Here is a 21,291-nt window from a genome sequence, read left to right on the forward strand (position 1 = left end):
GCCAAATGCAACATTAAAAAAATCACTTTAAAATTGAAGAAGAAATCATTTTGCTAAGAGTGAATGTATTCTAAAACTGATTTTATACAAACCACATTTACGAAATTTTGAGGTTGCGCTGATATTCGTTTTAACATTTAGAGAGGCCTAAGTGTGACCAATACTTTTTTTCTTCAATACGTAGCTGCTAAATTATGCTCATACATTCATTTTATTAGGTTTCATAGATGTAGTATATTAGTGGTACTCTAAAAAAAGAAACTAGCTATAAACAAAGAATTATATATGAAACTATACAACATTAGAGGTTTCATGCGTGCTACTCATTCACCGTATAGTAATGTTACGTAAGTTTCGGATTTAACCTCTGGTTAAAGGTCGGTTACAAGTTTGTCTTTTTTTTAATTTACTTGTCTAGAGGTGTTTAGTCATTGGTGTTGTATGGTATTTTCCCAATATGTATTATATTGATCATAACATTTACTAAATAAAAAAATATTTTATTTCACATCGGACACATTGTTTAAGGACTGTTGTTATAAGTAAAATGAATTGAAAGATCCTATATTACATTTTCTCCTAAAACCCAACGAAATCAAAATATTCAGGATATATATAAGCTCATTTTAATACATACTTACCTTACAAGGTAGTTTCTGGTAACATTATAATATACATGTCTACAAGTAATTTTTATGTACAGCACCTCATTGAATTGGAATTAACTGGGCGATAAATAATGTATAAAATCTTCTCTAAAGACAAAGAGAGGTTATGGGATATACACCAATATTGCTTTAAAATATTTCAAAATAGTTTAAGAAAGAGGGCGTGTGTCCTTTGAGACAATGATCATACAAGGCGAATATATGGATATGAAAATACGTGCTTTACAGTTAACAAATAAATAACCTAAGACGGTTGAGACAATTTTTAGCATTATTTAAGTTCATAAAGCATATTATTTATTATTATATAATTATATAATAATAACAAACTACTTTAAAAATAGTCATATACATTAATGTGATTGGCAACTTTCTACGATACCTGAAAAGTAAAACACTATCATCATAAGAGTTTAGATACATATATATATTCCTGAATCAATTAGTTAACGTTATACAGTCTTATATATCTCTAATAGCACTATTTCTAAAACACTCATAACAGTAATCAATTGTTTTCAGTGCATCAAACTTTACCAAACGAAATTTGAACAAGACTTACTCATTGTCTATGTCGTGGAGTACATGATATAGTAGGTTAAATAGATTATTGTACAAAATCGATGCGTCCATTTGGGAAATATCAAATATTGCAATCAGGCAATCATATAAATAAATAAAAGAAAACACTTGTAAGATTGAACTCTAATCAGATATAATCATAATTAGAAAAGTATTCATTATAAGTTTATGCCTCTTATGATGAAAGGCTGAATGAACAGAAAACAGACTATAGTGATATAGGAAATTGAACATTTTCTGTAAAACCCATACCTGCTTTGCCTGTGTTCTATTAATACTATGAACTTTATGATTGTAGTGGTTATTTAACTTTCAGTAACATGAAACACGTAGATTGGAATTCTTAAAATCTTTCAAACAATGTGCTTAATACATAGTTATCTAGCAACAAATAAAGTTAAGAATCTGCGGAATAATATAAAATTGAACAAAGATCATTGGATTTAAAGGTGAATGTTTGTTACTTCACAAGTCATTCACTTGTAAAATACCTATTATTTTATTTTCTCGTAATTTTCGACGTACTCCATAAATGCAGTTGTCAAGACAATAACAACTAAGTTGGCCTGCACATTATTAAACATGTTTTTCTTAAAAATCAAATGGATGTTCGTTTTGTTAGAGGACTAAGCAAGTTCTAAGTTTTTCTCATAGAACTTGCTTTTAGTGCGTCAGACGTACAGAACAGCTAATTTCCAAAAGCGATATTTCTAGTATTGTTACTTCACCGTGAATAAATGTTTAAAGGGTTTCTTGTAGGTGTGGATTGTATACTTTCATAGCTTATGTAATAATATAATAAATTACTATAAAGAAACTTCTTTCTTACACCCCAGTCGACAAATAGAATTATCATTTATGAATAAATAAGTTCATTAAAAAAACCTTTGTACAGTGCTAAAAAAATACAGGAGGTGAATTTTATTGTAATTATTTGTATGTTAATTAAATCATCACGAGTTGTGTTTGAGTAAGTCAATTAATGGAAACACACATTAACTAAATTTACTTCTCTGGATAAGACCACTGAGATAGATTGCCGTATATGTTCGAATTGATTCTTCAATTAATTTTTAAATTTAATTCAGGTTTTTCCATATAAGTTGTAAGAATACTAACGAAATAAATGTAGTGAGAAGCGAAATGTTGAAAATATAGGTTAGACTTTTATACATACCAGCTTTCATTTTTATCTGGATCCTAATGCCTCTAAAACACCCCAATTAAAATTTTACTTCTATCACGAATGAATAACAAACAGTGATATAAGGAGAGTTATTCTGTGAACCAGTTATTTAAGAGCGCATGAGTACCACCCCTCTACATAGGAGAAACAACCGTTGTGTGTCTCTTTGCGTCTGCGTATTCGTTCAGAGTGCAAACGAATTGATCGATAGTTAACGGCGCAATAATAGTAGCAGTTGGTCCAGGCGGTTTAGTAGTCTGACGGGCCACAGATATCGAGACAACAGCGGCACGTCTGGAGAGTCTCTTAATGGAATATAAATTTCTAGCTTGGTAGACGAATCTAGTTAATTCTTAAGAGTGAATATAAATATAGTTATTGAACAGTAAAACTACAATAAATAATACGAAACTAGATTCTACGTCGGATTAAAAGTAAATAAATGTTTCGTTTAATTTCAACAGAATAAGCGATATATATGTATATATATTACATGAAATCCCATGTCTCAATATTTTTACCTGTCGTAGTTTAAACCATTAAGTGGATATTCCCAGAAGGTTCTCGTAGGTTAAGCCTTTCTTTCTAGGAAAATATCTCTGAGAAGACTGTAAAAAAAAAAAAAAAAAAGACTGGACGTAACCGGAAGACCAGTTCATATTCTTTTTCCAGAGGAAAAAAAAATAACATTAAGCCTGAAACAAAGCATAACCCAGAAGGTGAAATGATGTAACCAAATATGTCGCTAATAGGAGGAATTCTAACTGCATTTGCTCTTCTTTTAGGTAAGAACAAGTCCACTTGTGAATATATCATATTGCATGAAGTCCAAAGCCACTTTTTTTTCTTCAACATTACTTATATATATTTGTAGAAAACATAGTTTAATATAATGGTAGAAATATTTTATTTTGTGGTAAAGAGAATTTAGTAATTGGTGTCTGCAAGGAACAATTCTATTTAGTATAACTTTTTACACTTATTTACCAGTTTTATACAGTTTTGTAAAATTTTGTTTTGTATGAATACAAGAAATATGTTTTTTATATACATGATAAAACTATTTTACGATGTCTTTCTACTACCACAAGTTATAATATAGGCAAGTATTACTTAAAAGTAATTGGCTAATGATATTAGTTTGTAAGTATTATTTTTAAAATTATCATATAATTTATGTAATAAAATTTTTCAGGTTCTTGATCTTTCAAAGCATTATTATTGATATCTTCAATATGAAAAAGATGAATATAATTTATATTGATTTATTTATTATATCATTTTTATGTTGCAATCTTTGTGTGAAACACGATTAAGTTAAAAAGCGATATTTTGTTGCGAATATTTTATTAAAATAAAAAATGTAGGTAATATTTTTAAGAGAACAAAACTTTATGATATTTTATCACCTGAATCGCGAATTTGAAAACTTTTTGAATAGATATATATTCTATATTCAGAAATAACTTAATAAATATTTTAATGTGCTACTTAGACTTAAATATGCAAAAAATTCCATCTAAAACAAATTCTGGCCAAAACCACAGAATTAAATAACAAGTAATATATCCTAAAAATGTATTATATGCAACGTCCTTTAGGGTTATCGTTAAATTTAAATATTATTTAGTTACGCCAATCTGTCACATTTCATCTTTTCATTCAAATATTTATATCATATTCATAATAAAAACAACAATTTCAACATACTTGTAGCTGCCCTTACTTGAAGAGCTACAAAAGCCTAACGTACGACAGTAAATTTTATTTTACAATTAATTCTGATTGGCTTAAGGGCATTTACATCATAAATTATTCAAAACTATTCTTTCCCTTCTGGCATAGTTTATATTAAGAGACATTTCATATTCTTAATATTTCAGATAATGTGGAGTAACATGTATAATCTTCAACATTCATATTATAATACTAACCCGAAATCAGCTTTAAATAAACGGTACATTTTCATAATATGAGGAGCAGAACAATAAACATCTAAAATAACGAGTATTACATGACTGTAAAGATTCATTATTTAACAAATGTGTAAGTCTATTGTTCTCATTGAAATATATTTCCATACTTGTAAGGCGATATTGATAAAGGCAATAAACGGGTCAGCAGAAAAAGTGAAACAATACTGATGTCGACTCTTTTTATTTTATGATAACTGAATATACGATAATTGTGTTTGTAAATACTATTAGCTGTCCTTGATCTTTCAAATTTATTAAATTTCCCACATTACATTGTAATCATTTTATTGATTTAAGATATAAAAAAGTTAGAAAAATTTCGTTAGAACCTTACATCGCAAAATATTATGTTACAAAAATATTAACACAATTTGTTTAGTCGACATCCTTGGCGTTGAGTACTTTAATCATTATTGATTAATGTATGTGACATACCATAACAATCTTGCGATTCTTTTTTAATGACAGCAAGTATTACTGGGCCATTTGTTTTGATACAAAAGCATAAGTAACGAAATCGGGAATAATGTTGTATTTCGTCATTGCATTAGAAGTTAAATGTAAAAATGGCAAATCATAATGAGAAGTCTTCTGTATCAGAATTCATTTTCTCAAGATTATGGGTCATAGAATTTTAGACACAACGTGTGTGTGTATATATATATATATATATAAAACAACTTGTATTTCAAGAGTATTGTCACCAGTTGGTACTTGTTATAAAAGTTTAATACTTAAACCACATGGTTAAATGAAACATTTATCAACTTGAAGAAACTACATCTGCCACAGCTTTACAATCAGTGTAAGTCGTTTTATCTTTTAACATTTCTGTATATAAAAGTAAAGTATATATTAGCAGAATAACTCTTTCACAGATAAGCATAAAAAAGTACCTATATCATTATACTATAATAAACTTGCTAACAGATGTATGTAAATATAGATGAAAAAAGTATCCTAACTAATGCAGATATAGCTTGTAGCAGGGAATTGGCGTTTTGCACTGTTAGTATTCTATGCAGTAGAGTTTAGTAGTGTATTTAACTTCAGTAGCTTTAACTTCGCAGTTTGAAGTTTTCAATCTTGCGCTTTTTAAAATTACCCTCATGCTGATGTAGTTCTTTGCATCACACAAATACTGTTAGTAGATATCTCGTCAATGTCAGGTTTTTAATGTGTATGTGTGTCAGTTTATGAACAAGAATCTATGGATGATAGAAATCTTTCACAATCGGTTTGCTAATTAGTTATCATATACATATCTATATACATATGTATATGCACATAAATGGCAAAATATAGTGCAATGACAGAAGGTAATCTTTCTTAGTATTAAGATAGATGCAATTATTTTTTATGAATATGGAATTTTATTCACAATTTCATTTTTGTTGTGAAGCAGAATAATGACTTTGTCATCCGCGCATTTGGCCTCAGTCATTTGTCATATCCGATGTGCATTTGTTTAATTAATTTCCTACTTAATGTTTATGAATATGGAGTGCTTGTATTTCATTTTCTCTTTTTCCTACTGAAGAGTTTGTTTGACCTGGTAAATTTATTTATCTTTTATCGAATTGCATTTTTAAGAGTATTTGTAAAGAGTTGAAGGAATTAATTTATTAAAAATGAAGTGATATTACAAATGTAATAAAAACGCAAACAGAAGATTGGTGAAAATATATACAACGAAATGGCTAGGAAAATGTAACCTTGATACACGAGTATATGTGTGTGTATGTATATATCTGGATCATTCAAATTTCTTCAGTTGGTAACAATAACAACAATAGTTGTTGCGTCAACCATGCTGAGAAGTATCAAAATTGTTGTTTTTCTTCCCTCGTGTACTTTCAATTAATCGAATGCTTGTTGTTCGTTAATTACTGAGCTCAATAGAACAATCGAGCTTTCTAAGCCACAGAATGCTGAGACTAGCAAAATTGTTTCTAGTCTATTGTATGACCTCTCTCTTTTCCTGAATTTCGTGAAACAATACAATTTAAAATTATACTGTATATGTACACTTAATAAGTAGAAACTTAGACATTTGTTTTTAGAAGTTAAGTAGCAATCTATTTTGCATTATTATTTAATGTCGCTCAGGCAAAGTGAACAAATGCACATTAAGTTGCACTTTATAAGACAATCATGTATTTTATTTGCTTGCATTAAATATTAAAATTGTTTTTATTTTAGAGAGATGCTGTTCGACGACATTGATAACGTTTCTAGGTTCAACATTTGGTTTGTGTTTTTGTAGTTAAGCACAAAAGCTACCCAAAGCAAAACTAAAATTCATTCTGATATCAGTAATGACGTTAGTTGATTTAATATACTTTTCTTTGATTTTACTTGAGAGATAGGAGGCACTGTTTCATTAGTTCATTAGCACCTTCACTATTAATAATATTTATAGCGTAAACACAATAATATCTCGCAATGTCCGACCAACTCAAAGATTTAGGTTAGTCTTAAATATATTATATTAACCTAAAATATGCAAAACGATTTTTTTATAATGAAAGAGTACTAATTAAAAATATATTTTAAAAATAATATAATTAGGTATATTAAACGTTCAAAAATCTTCTTAATAAAACAATAGTGTATCTTACCTACTTGACAGTAATTGAAAATAAAAAATATGAAGTTGAAACATTAATTTCTTGAACATTTTCCTTACATTGATGTACTGATGGTAAAAATAAAACGCCAGCCTAACATTCTATTTTTAATTTAATAATTTATTTGTTTACCAACAGTAACGACAACTTATGTCTCAATGGTGGATTACCGACGTCATAATGTAATTTAAAAATATGTAAGTTTAATTTTCTAGATGCTTACAACAGCAAGGCAACGGTAGTATATCGAAGGTTATTCATGAGTTACCACGTTATTGTGGTTCTCATTTACGGCCAGACTGGAGTATCTTTAACTTCCATAATGGCTCCTAGACGGGATGGCACAGCTTCTACTACTTGCTAGAAAGTGTTTTGTTTTGTATTCTATTTTACATATGTTAATACGAGACATTAGGCGGCAACAGTGGTAGTAAAAGTAATTTTCAAGATTTTTTTTTGCGATGCTCAATCAGACTGAGTTCTGATAAAGATATTGGGAATTGAAATGTTATTTAAGTCCGTTTTCGTACAATGTAAAGGTGGTTGATTGTTGTATTGAAAAACCTTTGATCATCAGGATAGATTTGAAACGACATCTAGGGACATCTTAGAAATTATTCGCTATATATTAAAAGGCTTGATTCCTGCCCCACAACAGCTTCTCACTACACTATTTCACCGCTAGCAACTTCTACTAGGAACAACACAACCACGAAGAAGTTTCTCTTGTGATTTGTTTCTAAATGCTCACCCACCAACAATTCTGGAAAGAATGAAATGAGACTCAAAAGAATATTTTATGCATTTATATACATTAGATTCCCTTTAATTTTGAATAGCTCAAACTTTAATCATCATTAGAATTATGCTTTTCATGTAGCTTCTCAGAAAGGTAGCATGTTTCATACTTGTTCTCTGTTGTCGTGTAACATTTCTTTTTAATGCTACTGGTACAAATAGTAAAAATCGCAAGTCATTGAACGAATTGGTCGATTTGTAAGATCTAGTGCTCGTTTTATTTTACAAGTTAGCAGTTTTTCTTTCTCCCCAGGCTGTTAACAGTGGTTAGACATTAGACTTTCTTAATTACAGATTTTTTTTCTTTCGATCTATTTTGTGTATGTGTTTATAGACACCAGTAACAGATATCTTCTTTGAAAAATAACGTTGTTGTTTTTTTATAACGCTTCTTCATTTACTACACAAACTACTACAACCTTACGAATATTCATTGTCTTGCAAACAAACCATGATATAACTTAACCTCCACATTTAAAGATACCTTACAACTGCCTAAAGGAACTTTCCCCAGTATGATTTGTATTGCTCTAAATAATCATTGTATGTTTATTATACATGATTTTTAAATGATGGATTAATTCTTCATTTTGTTCAACTCGTACTTTGTTCCTTTTTTTTTGTTTTGAATTTCGTGCAAAGCTACACAAGGGCTATTTGCGCTCGCCGTTCCTAATTTAGCAGTGTAAGACTAGAGGGAAGGCAGTTAGTCATCACCACCCACCGCCAATCCTTGAGCTACTGTTTTGCCAACGAATAGTGGGATTAACTATCATATTATACGCCTCCACGGCTGCAAGGGCGAGTATGTTTGTAACGGGGATTCGAACTCGCGACCCTCGGATTACGAGTCGAGTGTCTTAACTTGTTTGTTTCTAAGTAAGCACAAAACTACACAATATCCTATTTGTAGTCTACCAACCATAGCTATCAAAACCAGGTTTCTAGTTTTGTAAGTCTGTTGAAATACCTTTGTGTCGCAAGGGGACTCTATCTATACTCTTAATAGCAAAGATTTAGGCATTTATTAAAATTAAATCTTACACGCCAGTATATAACTGCTAATATATATAACTAAATTTAATTACTTAAAAACATTTGCTTATCTGAGCTTTTACATTAATTTGACTTAAGTAATCCTATATTAATCAAAATCACCGTGTGAATCTGATGTGACAACACGATCAGAGCGAAAAGGTATTTAAAACCGCGCAAAAATTGTAACTTAATTGAGTTTTGAATTGCATTGTAAAACCTTTAATACTTTGGGGAATTCAAATATTTCTCGAACTTGCACATTCCAAATTATAAATAAAACACCTGTAAGCCAGATAGTTGAAAGTTTACTTCATAGCTCCTATTTATCAGTTTCAAATGGCTATTTATGACTACGTCATCAAGGAACTTGTTAGACGTCACAGACTACGGATGCATTCATTTTCTGGCACTAATTAGTTTATGTTTGCTGTCATTAAAATTTAGCTAACTACAAATAATAAGTTTTGAGTATCTGGATTAAGCTCAATTATGTATTTATTTGAAAAAAAAAGAATAGTATTTTTGTGGTTCGTTGACACAGAAAATCAATTTTTTCTCAATGATGTAAGTTATTTTAAAGGAATCTTTATAATTAATTATTTATAATAATATGCTATTTTTTCCACATTACCATGAATATAATGAGTTTGTTATGTAATTGTACACTTTAGTCATAAGATAATTGAAATTTACAAACATACATCTATCAGACAAACATACTGCTTTCTGTTGTTTGATAATTAATATTTTATATCTGAACACCTTGAAAAGGTACCAGTGAAAATGACATTTAGATATGCTCTTTTCTTTGGTACATGATCGTAAAGGTATGTTTATCGTAATATATCGGATAAACTGTTTTAAGATATAACATCAACAACATATTAAGACTGTATTTATCGTTTTGTGACAAATTAATTTTATAAAGTTATTACTTCTCGCATTACTCCGCAATATTCAGTCGAATAATATAACTAAATAACGCCTCATAAGTAGAATTTTGGAAACGTAATCTATTAAAAAAAGTATACGAATAGTTCCTCAGACGATTTAATAGTGCAGCTGAGCTGGTTATTGGTCATATTAGTCGTATTTAATTAGTAATAATGCGAACTTAACCTACAAACATCATCATCAAAGCTAATTATAGATGACAAATTTAGTGTTATAATTATCTAGCCGCATACAAACCTGGAAATTTCTTGATAAATATGCTGATGTTTTGGTAAATATAAAATGCCCGTATTCTTTTTTATTCCTGTAAAATATATTTTTATGTGTATTTATCAACTAAATGATGTCATTATAGCTATATATTTAACCATTAAGAAGGAAATATTTAGTAAGAAGAGAGGGTGGAGTACCTTTTTTTGACCGATTTCTAATACTCAAATCATCAGTTTATTGTCCAGCTTCAGTTGATATAAAGTCGTGGTACCAAAGCCACATTTTGTTATAGCTTGGTGTTATTCAAACAGTGTGATACCACTAAAGATCGATCATTTGTGGGAAGGGTTTGTAACAATTTTTCTTATCTAAAGATGTATTGAGACAGATGACTTAAATTTTACAGAACCAGAATATCTATTATACGTAACATCATTTAAAAAACAAAGGAAGATGGATCAACGTAGGCCACCAGAACCATCATGAAAGAGACATAAAACCGTGGTAAGCAAAAGGCGGAGTCTCCTAACAGATGGGACTTGACAACCAGAAACGTTAGCGGAAAAACTGTCTACACGTCTTAGACGATAGTAGGAAATTTAATAAAAAAAGATTATTTATACATAAATGACTTTCATAAAATATCAGTTCGTTCATCTCATTCCTCAGTCAGATGGAGATTTAAAAGGGTTTGCATGTTATTCCATACGTAAACGTATAAGTCGCGTCGAGGGACGCAAAACTTGTGCATTCCTGTGCAATTCAATTGTTGTCATCCTCGTAAGTTAGATGATGACGAAATATAGAAAATGAGTATGGAGGAGTGGTGCGCTTTGATCATAATAGCTCTACGAGTGAGCGTTGCTAGGGAAAATATGCCGCTTAACTATGGTCAAGATGAATGGTTGTCAGACTGAACATGACGGGACATGGCTACATGGACAACCATGTCGTGAGGTTCGGTAATCGTTTAATATTACGTACACGACATCTGTGTATATATGTATATATATGTGTGTGTGTCTATGCGCGTGTGTGTATTCTACTTCTAAAATAATTTAAAATATATTCTTGCAAAAATGTCCCCTGTGGCTCAGTGGTAATTCACTGTTCTTATTACGATGAAAACTGAGGTTTCGGTACTTACAATGGGTAGATCACAGTTATCTCGTTGTTTAGAAATTCACAGTTACATGTAAACTATCTGCAGTATTTGTTTCTAATTTGGCAGTGGAAGACTAAGAGTAATGGTACATCAGTACATACCGCCAACTTATGGGCTACTCTTTTGTCAATTAAAATGATCCATGGTGAAAGGGAGAATAATCCTCTGATTAGGAGTAAAGCTCCCTAAACACCTGGCTAATAATGTTCAGAGACGATTTTTGTCTGGTGATGAAAAATATCTTTCCCAGAGTTTAATGAAATGTATATTTGACATGTGCTACTTTACATGGGTCCAGTATCTTGTAACCTATACATCCATATATTATTTATTAAGTGCACAAGTAGTTTTAATAATAAAAATAAACAATTATGTGTTCGTCTTATTAAGTTCACCTGGAAAGAACTTAAAACGTAAAAAGTCTGTTCTATCGCAAAAGTTTAAACGATGTTTTTTATTCAAACGTATATTGGTTGATGAATAAGTAAACAGTTTCCTAGAATGTTCTCAACATCCAATAAACTTCAATTAATTAAACACTATTGAATATACAATAAGTCTATAAGTTCATTAAATTTTAAGGGAAGTAAAAGAAATGTTTGACTTCCAGTGTCTTGAGATAAATTTTGAGTACTCGTAACACTAAAATTTAGTGTTTATGTGTTAGTTACCTACAACAGGGCATATAAACTATTGCGTTGGTTTTATCTAAAAAAAGAAACAAATAAATTTCGCTTTATGTTTTCGATGTCAAACAAATATTAGACTTTAACTGAATGTTCTTAGTGTCAATTATTAATAAAGGAAACCATCTATTGTGTAATAATTACATAATTCATTAGCTGTCATTTGAACAAATTTTCTTTTGGGTATTCTAAAAGTTGTACAACTTAAGAAAAGCCAACAGTGCTTTGATATTTATTTAAAGTAAATTAATTCTTAAAAAAGGCAAAAAAGGAATATAACATATTGAGTGTTAACTATTTAACACTTCTGCAAAGTTTCTTCGAAATATTTTTTTTTAAATGAAATAACTAAACACTTTGAGATTTTTCAAAATTCACATAATTGTCCTGTGAGTGAAGTAATCTTTCTTTGACGTATAATCATAGTATAGCTACTTATAGTTAAGTAAATCTTCCTTGGAAATATGAAAATGAAAATAGCTGCCTATTGAAAAAAAGTTTTAAAAATTATAGTGCTAATTAAGCAAGAAAACGTTTTTGAAACGAAATTTTTCAAAGTTTGTCGTTCTACGATTTCATCTAACTAAAACTTATATATACTTTAGTCTATAAAGTTAAATTAAAAAGAACAAAATACGCGAATTAGTTTTATTCAGTTTAAAATGTTATCTTTTTATTCACAATCTCCAGGCTGATTTTAAGAACAGTACCATCTAACATAATCAAGATACTCGGCCTATCAAATTTTCCTTAAGCATCAATCACTGTATGTGACTTTATGCGAAGAGGGGTTTTCATGGGAACAATTTATAATCCCAATAGTAGTTATGATTTTGTCATAGCGGTACTTCCAAGATATCTCACAGAATGGGGTTTCACTGAAAACGAAATATAATCGCAGCAAAATTCTTGATTTTTTATGAGCTTTTCAAGAAGACCCCTTTTTATCTGAGATACAGTGAACAGCTAGTAAAATGGGAAAAAAAACATATTTTTGCAGATTTAAGCGATCTTATATCGTTGCGTTTTGTATCTTATAAAGTGAAAGAAACGAGCACACAGAAATGTACCTTCATCACTGACTTAATTTTTGTCTTTCATACCTTAAGTAAAATGTGACAGAAGTGTGTAACTTTTAGAAACTAATATGCTCTATTTTAGAGAGGTTAACAAACTTTTATGCCATGCAAATTTTCTGTGGATTGATGTATAATTTAAGTCCAAGCTGTGCATTATTCCAATCAAAACAGTTTCTTTGTTTTATCGCTTGAGAACCAGTAATACTTCCTAATATCAATGGTTAAAATACTGTTTTAAATTATAGACTGACATGATGCAAATTCTCTTCTCAATAATTTTATGATTCTTTAATAAAAAATTGAAAACTAGGAAACATCAATTAGACAAGTTGAAATTTAGAGAAAAATATATTTTCTGCTTTGAATAATTAAAGAAACATCTCGGTAAACTTTACAATGTTTTGAATTATTCATGACTTGATCAACGATGGCATAATCATTATGAAAAGTATAATTTTAAAGATCACTGAAAAACTGTAAGTTTCCTATCTTTTCATCGTGGAAATGCTAACAATGTTTATGAGAAAATAATATTTACTTTTAAATGTTTATTCAAATCATAAAATGATAAAAATGTAACTTATCAATACGAGATGTGTAATACAAGTGAATGTTTCATATTTTTTTATTGCATAATGGGAAATATTTCCTTTAAATGTTCACATGTGGCATTAAAAACAATATACTGTACAAACATCTATGGGTTAACTATAGAAACACATGTCTCAAAGAAATCAATCTGTTGTAAATATATAAATGCTATCGGTTCATCGACTATAGATTATTTCAACAGCCAGTGTTTCTCTGTTTTCTATTTATTGTTACTCTCATTGAAAGTATTGGTTACACTGTTTAATTAATATTATAATTAATTTATTATACTGAATATCACCACTTTGAAATTACTTTTATTATAGCAATTGTTATCCATTATTAGTTTGATATATGTATTTAGGATTGACGTAAATCTCCTTAGCTGGCTGAATATAGTACGAATGAATAGCGTTAACAGCAAGGTTACCCAACTAATGAAACAATGTATTATAAACTTGATCATTATTAACGTATCGATTTCTTTGTTGAGCCTTAGTTTCGCTCTAAATAGAATGCTTGCTCTAATCAGAAGCTAATATTTTTTTTATAAAAATACTTTCTTTACAGCCACGATTTATAGATTGCCAATTCTCTACATATACTGTGAGAAAAGTGCAGGTATTTTAAATAAGTAAATACATCTTTTATAATTATATAATTACAAAAATACATTATGTTGAATAAAATAATCCTAAATTTTGAATGAATTATTTTCACACATGAATATCATAAAGAATTCCAATGGCATGGTTAAATACATTAATGTATATTGTTGCAGATTATTGTTTTATAAACAACCATAATCCAAACTAGCATGTTTCAAAATGTCCAAGCGTAGATTGCTCTTGTTTGAGAGTATTTGTATAACAGTGAAGTTTGTTACGTATTATAATTTATCTCGAACTACTCTCCGAATTTTTATTAGGTAGAGTAAGTACAAAGACTTAAAATAGCTGGCAATTTTAATTTTGATTTAGAAGTTAATTAAATGTCAATATGTATTAACTTTATTATGTTTGCCAACAAAATTGAAATACGTAATTTTTTTCCTACCACAAATATATTTTAATATACAAACAACAATTCAACATATAATAATGGTTATTACAAATAAGTATTTAAAATATTTGGTTTATATACAAGTGTTCTATGTACTTAAATTGGGCCTAGCATGACCAGGTTGGTTAAGGCGTTCGACTTATAATCCGAGGGTCGCGGGTTCGAATCCCTGTCACACCAAACACGCTCGCCCTTTCAGCCGTTAAACTAGGGATAGTTAGCACAGATAGCCCTCGTGTAAAAATTGATGTTTTTACACTTTGTTTAAGCTAGCGAGCTTGGCTGGTCTCACCACACTTATAAACAGCCTTTTTAGCAGAAAATCTGCTACGAATTTATACAAAGACGGGGTTTGCGCAATACACATCCAACAATACACCTAATATGCATTAAACTGAAGAGAACGTAAGTATTGAATTCAATACATAAAAGTTAATCTATTAGGAATCTAATGCTCTCAAACATAGATTAGAAATGGTTATAAGAGTATTTAAACAGTAAAACTATACGAGATATTTAAGTTGAAATTTAGGTTGTATATTTATTTAGGCATTTATAGTACAAAAGTGTAACTGATAAGCTCAACCAGCAGTTACATACATGCTTATTACTTAAAATTTTCACGTGCAAAATTATTACATTTTTACCTTGTGAAATAATAATAAAATAATTGTTCATTAAAGTATAATTAGGTAAGAAAATTCTTGCTTTCCATTTTCTCCTACCTATGGTGAAGAAGTGTATCTGTTGAACAGAAAGCTCAGCCTTCTTTTCTTAACTATTTCATTTACAATTAAGTAATATATCTATGGGGCAGAAGTTCAAACTTGTCGAACTTTCGAGAATTCTACAAGTAAAGTGAATTTGAAAAAAAAAATTAAACGTAATAGATACAATTTCTTTGCTAGCCAATGTATAATATGATAAGTAATTTCATAAAACCATAGAATTAATCATTAAGGTGTTGACACGGACTCTCGGGTGCATATAAATTTTGATCATTACTGTTTGTGTATTTGCACTTGAAGTTATTTTGAGACCAAACTTAACACTTGACTCTTTCAGAGCACATCTTCAAATATCCACAATTATAACTTTATTTTCTTCATTAGTAGATAAAGGTAGAATCTGTTTGTAATATCATGTAAATGTGACATCAAAACTGTTCATTAAAACCTAAACTAAAATGCTGATATGAATCCTATTTTATACGTGTTTTCACGATATTGTTCAGACGATTCTTACGTATTTTGTTTGCTAACTTACAAGATGTTTTATATGTATATTCAACATTTATGACATATATGGATACATATTTTTTTTTATATTATCTGCTAAAGTTTCAGTCTTTTCTCTGGACTATGGCCAAATTTTCACCGTCAAGTAGGCGTCTATCTACCTACTAAGATACGGATTATTTGAGAGGTGCGAGTCAGCATTTATGTTGGTTCAAGGATTAACTGTAACGTAAGAATTACACTAGACTTACTCAATAATTCCTGGTTCATAGTAGAAGACATAATCACTAATGTGAATGCAGTTGCATCATAGTTAGTTGGCATTAATGCAACAGGTCGCGAAATTAGGGGCACTTTCATTCGTCGTTTAAGAAACAAAAATATTTTTCTCATATTCTATACTCACTCCGAAAAATATTTGTCTTCTCATGTAAGATCAGCAAGTGGTCATTAAACCAATTTCAATTTGCTTATTCCATATAAGAAAATAACAACCTTTTTAACTGTTAAACTATCTAGTGAATCAAACACGAAGAAACCGTCAAAATTATAGACTGTTAGTCTTTTATTGCTACAGTTATATGTAACCAACTTTCAATTTTAGGTTTCTTTTTATGTCTATTTATATAAACACAATAATATTCAGAAAAACACCCTTTATGAACTGATAAAAAATATGGGAATTAATATTTTTAATAGTGATACATAATTCAAAGCTGAGATGCTGTTAATTCCACATCTTTCAAGTAAAGTAAGTGTTATATATTGTGTTTCCATGAAAGTTTCCACAATAGTGAATTAGAAGGTGACGTAAATTTGCTCATAGCAATAAAACAGTTAAATAAAATTGAATCTTATATATAACAGAAAAAATTGCGTTTCTTTGTTTGCCCGTTATCTAGGTCGCTGCAAAAATCTCAATCAAACTTCGTAAGATCATAGTTTGGAACAAATGGTTTGTTAAAGGGGTTTTAATACCCCTACATTCTTATTTTTGGTGCTTTAACGTAAATTAACTTGAACCACACTTGTTAATGGCACCACATCTTTAAACCAAAAATAAAAACTTCTTAAACTTTGATCCTCTATATAGTGCTTTCTCTACCAATATTAGTCGTATAAAAACTTAAATTTTCTAAAACACAGCACACACACAGTGTATTGACATTTTTAAATTGTAATTTCATAAATAATGTGAAATGCTTAAGGAATATTATATAATATATTATAACTGCAATCGTTACTAAAATTGCATGAATACTTGCGATACCTCTCGTCCTCGAATCACTTCAAAGATAAACAAAACAGGGGCGAGAGAGGGAAAAAATACCTGTCAAATTTTCGTATTATTTTATAACATTTTTATTGCTGTCAAATGCAGTAGTGTTTACTGATTCTGCAGACATATGAGTGATTGTAGAACAAAACCTCTATGATAAACGATTTTCTTATCTCGTTTCAGCACTATACTGTAGTTGGGGATAGAAGCACATTTACCGATCTTCACATATTATAGATCACTGCGTCGTATCAACTCGGAAATATTAATATGACGAGACTGCATAGAATTATCAATCATTCATATTTTAAAAACGTTTAGATATTTTAGGCTGAAATAAAATATTACAAAAATATAAAACTGTGAGTATTATAGTTTATTAATTCACTGATCAGTAGTTTAGCTGTTAAGATCACTCGCCCTTCAAGTCTGTCATTGTTGTTCTTATTGGATTTTAACTGTTAACTGAGGTTTGTGAAAATAAAGTGCTGGATGACGTCGTAGTGTGATAGGTTCGTTTACTTTTGTTACGGTTGTATTCGTACTTTACATGGCATCTGTTTATGTTATGTTTTTATAGACTCTGCAATGTTTGAGAAATTTCCATTGGAGGAGATATTTAGGAAAAAAAGTGTATTTAATTATTAAAAACACCAAAGCTGGTTAAATGTAGCAATATATGCGCGCGCGCACACACACACACACAATTTACTATTTCTTCAATGTTTTATATTTATGTCTGCCATTCTTGTAAAGTTTACAGATGTATATAATTTTCATGTTTACGAAATTAAAAACTACCGAAATCGCAATATACTAACAGATTTTGTTCACTTTTAAATATATCATATTTTATACGTTAAAATGAAGGTTGTTAAATGACGTTTCGGCAATTGATTTACTTTCTTAAACAGTAACATAAAATTTAACAGATATTTAGTTACATTTCTTGCTTTTAATTTTAATTGCAAAACTTTACAACTTGTAACAAAAATAAGTTAAAAACATTTTAACTTCAACAACATAAAACTTTTAAGAATAATTAGAAGAAATTCTTTTTGCAATCGGAGATGAGCTAGGTAAGCCATTGAATATTGATATATTCAATGATATATAAATTCAGCCTGAAATATGTATATAATTTGCAACTTTGCTTAAGGCAATAACTAATTGTGTGACTCTTAAATATATCCATCTAAATTTTATATTATAAATTTATTAGAATTACTGTAGAACCAAAGGTAATTTCGCTGAAAAAAAGTTTATGAGTCACACATAATATTCTGCATATGAGAGCGTACTGGATTAATAAATGCTTAGAAATTGTAATTATCTTAGATATTTACAGAAAAGTGTTTACAAAAGTTCAAAAATACTTAAGAGGCCTTAAAATAAAGAAAATAATTGAAAAAACTTAACAGAATTCTTGTCACTTATTATTGATAAGTCATCTGTTTCTCGTCTTGTGCAACGTAATATACTTGATTAACCAATTACAGTTATCTAAGAGCTACCAATGATTACACGTTGCAACAAACAGTTTTAGTTTGTTCGATAGTTTGTAACTTGTAAGTTTGCAAACTTGTAACAATCTGCTTATGTCCATGTTCGAACTCGGTGATAAAAATAACTGCTGTTTTGTCTGCGGTCTTATTTGAAATTGTATATAATAAAATCAAAAACCACAATCACCAAATATACAACTAAAATTCCGCAACTTAACCTACCCTTAAATATTTATCATCTTCGCATACAAGCATAGCACAAAATGGACTACTTTAATATCAACTGTCTTATCTTGCCTCACAGTGTGAGCGTGTCAAAAAAAAAAAAAATTTCGTATGCTGACCGTATTGAAAGGTAAAATTAATTTGGTTATACCGTAAATATTTTTTCAGCAACTAAAAATTTAACTTTCCATCAAGCAACGATGTCAAAGATAATCCTCATATCTTCTTTATTGGCTCTGTAAACAAACTGATTCAATGTTTTTTGTTTTGTTTTAGTCGTATTATCTAATTAATTTTGTTTGCTTTTGATTATACAACAGCACATACAAAGTGCACACGTTAGGCTATATTTTAACTTAAATATGCATTTCTCACGGTGACTAATTATCTTCCAAGTGAATTCTTCTAAAATAAATTTTTTAGTTTTAAATATTTTTCTTTCTTTTGCGTTAAACTTCTGAATTTTTGTTTCTAAATTGTGAAATCACTCAAGTTTAATATACTCTCAAATTACAGGACATTCCATGTCGGTTAATTGGTAAATTTTTTTCGATCTATCAATTTATGACTCCTTTTAGTCTTAATTTAACATTGTTATTAAGAATTGAGTAGGCAAGCCTTGTGGTCAGAGCCCTTGACACGCAATTTGCATGTCGCGGGATCAAAACCTCTCACTGAATATGTTTGCCCTTTCAGAAGTTGTGGCGGGCAATTCAACTGTTAATAAGTTAAAAGAGTAGCTAAACAATTGACAGTAAGTGGTATTGATTAGCTGCTCTTTCTTTAACCTATCATTTCACAATTAAAAAATGTTAGTGGAGATAGATTTTGCGCTAATAAATTAAAGTACATAATTTAACTAGATATTACAATTTACGTAAAATGAAACAACACTAAATGAATCAATGTAGTCGAAGGAAAACTTCAACTCTGAATGAATAATCTTTACAATAAATTGAATTAACGATAGTTGCAGCTTTCATTTTATATTTTCAAGCAGACAAATTCCCAATCTTGTAGCTACGTTTGACGTCAGGAATGCCTTTTATATCATTGGTTGACAATTAAATAATACATTTGAGTTAATTTTACTATTCACATTATAACAACATTGTATTACAAACACGTTATTTATTTTATTTTAATGTATATTATTTGAAAGATTAAGGTGTATTTTATAACTTCAATTCAACGTTTCATTAGTAAGCCTACTTATGATTTAGTTTTCGTGATTGCTTATGAAAGGGATATTTTGCTATTGGTTAACATTTTCTGAGAAAGCATGCAAATTATTTACACATAAACTAATTAGGCTACGAATAACATTTATCCTTTTAAACTGATGATGTTGTAGTACACCCCATAACCACCCACTCAACCTTAGCTATAAGTCTGAGGCCTTAAAATACTGCAAATAGTGTTTTAATATATGCAGAGAGCACATCAGAAGTAGCCCATCGTGCAAACTTATGTTTAAAAGCAAACAAACAAGCAACACATCAACAGAATATTGAACTAAATAATAAATCTTATAACAGCTTTTCATACTAGTCTTACTCAGGTTTCCGTTAGCTTAAGGACTTCGACTTCACAAAGCTTTTTGAGGTAGTTATCAGGAAAAATCGATCTATATTGTAGCATTTTAATTTTTTTTTCTGAACTAATTTTTTTAGTTTTTAATGATGTTAATATATTTGAATATATTTAATTCGTGTCGAAATGTATACAATTTGCAACTTTACTCAAGGCAGTAACTGAGTGAATAATTGAAAAAAAAAATCCATCTCGGTTTAAGATTATTATGAATTTAGTAAAAACTACGGCTAAACCAATAATAGTTTTTATATGAGACACGCTTAATAGTACATTATATTCTGCGTTTTAGAGTGTACTTAATTATTCAATGCTTAGAATTTGCAATTATCTTTTCAGGTATTTGCAGAAAAGTATTTACAGAACTTCAAAAATATTTACTTAAGTGGTCTTAAAACAAATAGAAAATAATTCAGAAAACGTAATATAATTCTAGTCACTAATTCTTAATATTTCATCTGCTTCTCGTTATGTACAACGTAATATACTTAATTAACTATTTACAGTTGTCTAAGAGCTAACAATAATTATACATTGCAATAAAGTTTTATTTTGCTGGATAGTTTTATTCTTAAAAGGCTTGTGTTTATTAGATGCAAAGTGAAAAATGTCTTAAAAGCACTATAATTTTAGTGTTGGTTAGTTGTCACTCAAAAGGTATCACTAAACTATTCTCAAAATAGAAATGTTGCATATACAAAGAGAACAAACAATAATTTTACAGACTTATATTACTAAAACTGGGGTCTCAATTACTCGCGGTGTGTAGAGCACATATAGCTGCTATGTAGATTTGCGGTTGACAAAACTAACAAACAACCAT

General features: G+C 29.4%; 1 protein-coding gene across 1 annotated transcript in view; it reads left to right on the forward strand.

Annotated features, from left to right (window-relative positions):
- The first annotated feature begins 2,737 nt into the window (after window positions 1-2,737).
- Window positions 2,738-21,291, forward strand: part of LOC143239090 (nephrin-like) — a 159,484-nt gene continuing 140,930 nt past the window's right edge. The window contains exon 1 of the mRNA XM_076479904.1: window positions 2,738-3,221. Within this exon, the coding sequence (XP_076336019.1) occupies window positions 3,176-3,221 (46 nt within the window). The 5' untranslated portion in view covers window positions 2,738-3,175. The remainder of the gene's footprint in view (window positions 3,222-21,291) is intronic.

The sequence above is a fragment of the Tachypleus tridentatus genome, chromosome 13, assembly GCF_004210375.1.
Source record: "Tachypleus tridentatus isolate NWPU-2018 chromosome 13, ASM421037v1, whole genome shotgun sequence".
Lineage (NCBI taxonomy): Eukaryota > Metazoa > Arthropoda > Merostomata > Xiphosura > Limulidae > Tachypleus > Tachypleus tridentatus.